At 30.9% G+C, this 6,000-nt stretch overlaps 1 protein-coding gene across 1 annotated transcript; it reads right to left on the bottom strand.

Moving 5' to 3' along the window:
* Positions 1-2,172: 2,172 nt before the first annotated feature.
* On the bottom strand, positions 2,173-3,196 carry LOC9324325 (60S ribosomal protein L21-2). The gene is made up of 2 exons (XM_002886681.2): positions 2,883-3,196; positions 2,173-2,579 (listed from the first exon to the last, which is right to left on the bottom strand). The coding sequence occupies exons 1-2, from the start codon at positions 3,117-3,119 to the stop codon at positions 2,322-2,324; spliced, it is 495 nt and encodes a 164-aa protein (XP_002886727.1). The 5' UTR covers positions 3,120-3,196; the 3' UTR covers positions 2,173-2,321.
* Positions 3,197-6,000: the final 2,804 nt, after the last annotated feature.

Raw genomic sequence — 6,000 nt, 5'->3', positions numbered from 1 at the left:
AAGCAAAAGAAGAAAATATATATATATACTAGTGTTATCACCCGTGCCCACTTATTGACTTGGCTGCCCACCATTTTACCCATAGAAAAATTGTTGTTTATTCACGAATTTTTTCCAATATTCAATCAAAGTTTGAGTTGATTAAAAGTTTATTTGGTTATGATTATTATTTATTTTTGATATGAACCTCTAAAATTAAACTTTAAAAGTATAGTAAATCCAAAATAAATATATAGAACATAAATGGCATAATATTTAGTTATTTTTTTGTCACCATTTTTTAGCAGTGAAGAAGATTTTAACAAAAAAATACATAAATGAATCAAATGAATAAAAAGAATGTATCTATTTCCAAATTCAAAATATTTTTGGTAGGCCTACTCAAATTTCTTCACTTTTTTTTTCATGTACTTGTCTAAATAACACATGCTTCTTCCGAGATTTGATTAGCTAAATGATCAAAATTTATTTGTCTTTTTTTATTACTACCCAAACACTCGTCTGCCAAATGGCAAGGTAAAATTCAAATATAAATCTGTGTCCTTGATCAGCTCTTTTGATGTAAAGTGTTCCATAAATTGATTGACACTTTATGTCCTACACAAGTCTCTGGCATCCTTCCTGAAATCATGGACCTCCTAGTCCCTGAACATGCCCGTAAGCAGAACCAATTCATGGCATTACACTCGTAAGTCGTAAGAGTCTTCCATGTTTTCTGTACAAGATATTAGTTTTCTCTTCTTCTCTGTAATTGCTTTTTGGATCTCAGCTTTGGGGATTTTCAGTAGATAAAACCTTCTTCTGTGTAAACAGGAATCACTGACAGAGAAACGACTTTGAATATTGTGTAAATCAAATTTGCAAAATTTTTAATAAATAAAACAAGAAAGCAACAATGGAAATCAAATGAGCAAGCTTATGCGGGAAAAAAAATAAAGATTTAAGAAATTTCAAGCCTGAAACGTGTTAAAATAACATAATATTTATAAAAACAGTGACACTTTATAACGTACAATTGTTCAAAATAGCATGGTTACTTTCTCAATTCTTTTCAAATCCATGGTTAGTTTATGCATATTCTCTAATTTATAATATGATTATTTTTTTTTCAACTTTCAACTATTTCTCTAACAAAGTGATCGATCCTAAAAACCAAAAAACTAAAAAAAAGAAGATGTTATCGAACAAGAATTAACATTTCATTTATGAGACCGAGTAATAAGTTTAACATGGGATCAAATAAGGCAACTCAAATGGATCTAAACAGTAGTGATCTTCATAGTGGTCTACTAGAGTTTGCGATAAAACATCATCGATATCCGGGAAAAGGATTATTTTGTGAATGTTAATGCCACTAGGGTTTCTGTTGCATTACTCACATCTAACCTCCTTTATACAGGAAAGTCGGCTTTTTCATACATGTACAAATGAACTGTGTTGAATTCATACATTTGACTTATACGTATGCTAAATCATACATGCACTTTTAAAAAATTTGAATTTCAAACCCGAAGTTAACTTTTTGTGCCAAATCATACAAAAACGTGCAAAATATTTAACAGTGTTAACCCACAGTGAAATCGCAGTGACATGGATTACACGTGTACAATTTCAACACAAAACGACGTCGTTTTACGAAAAAATCAAAATTTCAGAAAAAATACAGATCTTAGATCTCGAACCCATGACCTCTAATATTCAAAGACTACTCATAACCAACATGTGAACAGAATTCTCGTTATATTCATAACCCATGACCTCTAATATTCAATGACCTCTAATATTCAAACACCTCTTTCAATCTGATGAATGAAGAGGAGACAGTTGTGTTAAGGTGTAAAGGAAACATATAACATCCCACTGGCTCTGCCACATGCATGGGCTCAGCGGTTGGGCTGGTACAATGTACGGCTTATACTCTTAAGACTTTTTACAAGTATGCGTCACCAGTCATGGATGTTCTTGCTGGTCAGGCTGGCTCTGTTGTGGCTATTACAAACAGTTGGGCTGAAAGGTCAGTTTGAATTTCGCAACTTTACAAAGATTTTGTTTTCATTGCTCTCTCTGTTTTTATGGCACAAATTGCTAACACTGAAAGAGGTGTCTCAACTTTTCCCAAGGTATCATTTTTCGGAAGAAAGCAGAAACGACTTTAAATACCAACAACTGCAATAGGTAAATGATTTGGATAAACCATCATTCCTTTCAAAATCTAAACTCATACCGTATAGAAATCGGTCTTGTTTGATACAAAAACGTCATAACAAAGAACAAAGCAAGTGCAAAAATTCTGAGCAGAGAATGATAAAACTGGAAACAACTCAATAGCCACCCTTGAGATCGTTGACAACATCGTAAGGAATGGGAGTAACAGTCTCCAATGTCATACCTTCAACCATGAAACCTGGTTTAGGACCTTTCGGCTGTCTCTTCGTGCTGATAGTCTCTCCTCTGGCTTTAGCTGCAGCCTTAAGCACATCGTTCTGCTTCTTCCTGAGTTTAAACTCCTCAGCACACCTTGACTGCTGCACATGCTCCACACGCACATGTATCCTCTTCCTTATGATTCTGTTCCCAATCTAATATCCAACCCAAAACACAAAATTAGCTCTCCAAGAGATTACACAAATCATAAACACAATACATTCAAAGAGACAGCTTCCAAAAAAACAAAGCCAATATCAAAACATCACTAAGAAAAGGACCCAAGAAGAAAAGCTTGAATCTTTCGAACCACTACTAATCCAACAACTCAGAACTCAAACAGATAGCTCACACAAAGACGAATTAAACCCTAAAACAAAGAATCAAAATCACGTTCAAACCCTAATTTAAACAATCAAAACTCTTCAAAACAGATTTAAAAATTTGAGTAATCAAACCTGTTTGTTGACTTCAACACCAACGGCACGCTTAGTGACATTCCAGATGCGACCAGTACGACCATGGTAGAACTTATGAGGCATACCCTTGTGAATAGCTCCATTAACCTTGACATCGACGTAATCGCCGACCTTGAAGGTTCTGAGATAAGTGGAGAGTGGAATATAACCCTTCTTCCTGAATGGTCTCGCAAACAGATCTCTTGTTCTCGCTCTTACTCCGTGTCCCGCCGGCATTGTTCCTCTTCTCTCTCACTTCTGTCTCTGGGTGAAACCCTAAAAAATGGGAGAGAGATGAAACTAGTTTAAAGGCTTTTTGGTGTACATGGCCTATTGGGCTTTCAATGTTTAGCCTTATTTAGATTGATAGAAAAGCCCCTATATTTTCAATGATTTGTGATTTGAACCGCCGGTATTTATTAGGTTCGGATATTCGGGTCGGGTTTTTCGGGTTCGAGTTTTTCGGATCTAGAAGTTTAGGATTCGTTCGGGTATTTTAATATTTCGGGTAAGATTTGGTTCGGGGTTCGGGTTCGAGTTCAGATTTATTCAAATATTCAAAAATCAAAATTTTGTATGCAAATCTATTAAATTACTTAAAAATTTCAAAAATTCCCAAAACAACACAAGTATTTTTACTTGAATATATCCAAAAGTAACCGGAAATACACAAAAATAACCAAAATACTCGAAAAATCCGAATATTTTTCTATATATAAGTATAAATATTACTAATATATCATTAATATATACTAATATTTGAAGTATGTTCGTGTACATGTTCGGGTTGGGTTCAGATTCGGGTTTTTCGGTTTTAAAATTTAGGATCCATTTGGATATTTGAAAATTTTGGTTCGGATCAGATTTTTCGAATTGGGTTTGGGTCGGTTCCTCGGGTTCGGGTATTATGCCAAGGCCTAGTATTTATTATACTAGATAAGGCCCGCCTATTTAGGCGGAATAAAATATAACTATGATTTTTTATCGTTGATATTTCAATTTTGAATATTAAATAATATTTTACATATATTTTATTATTTAATTTAATATTTTTTTGTTTTAAACACAATTTTAATCTAGCACATTACATTATGCTATACATTTTAATTATCTATTTCATAACAATAAACTAAATTTTAATTCTACACACTTAATTTTGTTGATGATATTTGAATTCTAAATAGTAACCCACACCTTTTTCTAGATACAATTTAATATTTCTTAAAACCAAATTTCAATCTTACACATTCCATTTTGCAATACAATTTAGAGAAATTGTTAAAAATACCCCTTTTTCAATACCCCTTTTCAAAAATGCCCCCTTTGAGAGTCCATTTTTAAGTTTGCCCTCTTTTAATTTTTAATGACCATTTTACCCTTATTTGAAACAAAACTAGGTCCACAAAATACAAAATATTTTTTGGCTGGAAAAGTGATCCCGCAATTTTCCCGCCAAAACACTTGTAAAAACCTTTAAAAAACCTTGTAAAATTTTCCCGTAAAAATTTTTCCCGCCAAAAAATTTTCCCGCCAAAAAAATTTTTTTGCGGGAAAAGTGATTCCGCAATTTTTTTTGCGAAATTTTTTTGGCGGGAAAATTTTTGGCGGGAAAAATTTACAAGGTATTTTAAAGGTTTTTTACAAGGTATTTACAAGTGTTTTGTAAGGTTTTACAATGTATTTTAAAAGGTTTTACAAGGTACTTTTAAGGTTTTATAAGGTATTTATAACTTGTAAAACCTTATAAAAAACTTGTAAAACCTTATAACTTGTAAAAACCTTATAAAAAAGCTTGTAAAATCTTATAATATCTTATAAATATCTTGTAAATACGTTGTAAAACCTTTTAAAATACATTGTAAAACCTTATAAATACCTTGTAAAAAACCTTTAAAACACCTTGTAAATTTTTGGCGGGAAAAATTTTCCCGCCAAAAATTTAACGCCAAAAAAATTGCGGAATTACTTTTCCCGCAAAAAAATTTTTTTGGCGGGAAAACTTTTTGGCGGGAAAAAATTTTACAAGGTATTTTAAAGGTTTTACAAATTTTTACAAGTGTTTTGGCGGGAAAAATTGGGAGATCACTTTTCCCGCCAAAAAATATTTTGTATTTTGTGGACCTAATTTTGTTATATTTCCTTATATATTTATAATATCTTTTATTAAAAGAAGGGTAATTTAGTCATTTTGTACATAAAAGGGGTATTTTTAAAAATGGACATCCAAAAGGGGCATTTTTGAAAAGGGGTATTGAAAAAAGGGCATTTTTGTGAGTCTCCCTACAATTTAATTACATATTTCATCATAATAAACTGGATTTAAATTTTACACACTTCATTTAATGGATATGTGATAACAATTTTATATCAATATACTAAATATATATATCAAATATTTATCTTAGTTAATATTAGGGTTTTTAGTAATAAAACCCCTCAACTAAAGATGAATCGTAAAAAAACCCCTCAACTATATATTTAGTGCAAAAACCCCTCAACTTCAAATATGTTCATGAAAATTCCCCTTCGTCTCCATTATCGTAAAAATTGGACGGATTACAGTTAAATTGAAACTGAAAAACGACATATATACACTTAAACAACATGAATTGTAAACAAAAACAACAAAATCTTCTTCTATTTGATTATAAATCCTCAAACCTAAGCTCTAAAGATCTCAAAGTGAAAAATCTAAATTGATGAACCATAATTTATCATAGTAAGATTACTTAAATAGGCTATAAATCTCTATGAGCAACACGTCATGACAATGCCTTTAATAAATACTTGATGATAAAGTTATTTTGTAAAAATGTTTCTCAATTAATATATAAGATATATATAAAAATATATATATATATATATATATATATATATATATAGTAGAACCTCTATAAATTAATACTCGATAAATTAATAAATACTATAAATTAATAATTTCTTCCGGTCTCAAGTCGGGCCAATGTAAAAATTGGCGAAATTCGATAAGATAATAAAATAATATTTTTTTTGGAATTCCTATGTAAATATATGGTCCCTTTAATATCATAAATTAATAATCATATAAATTTACATATTATATATATATATATATATATATATATATATATATATATAT

The sequence above is a fragment of the Arabidopsis lyrata genome (genome assembly GCF_000004255.2).
Source record: "Arabidopsis lyrata subsp. lyrata unplaced genomic scaffold ARALYscaffold_2, whole genome shotgun sequence".
NCBI lineage: Eukaryota > Viridiplantae > Streptophyta > Magnoliopsida > Brassicales > Brassicaceae > Arabidopsis > Arabidopsis lyrata.
Note: the sequence above shows the minus strand (reverse complement) of the source record. Positions and strands in the feature narration are given on the sequence as shown.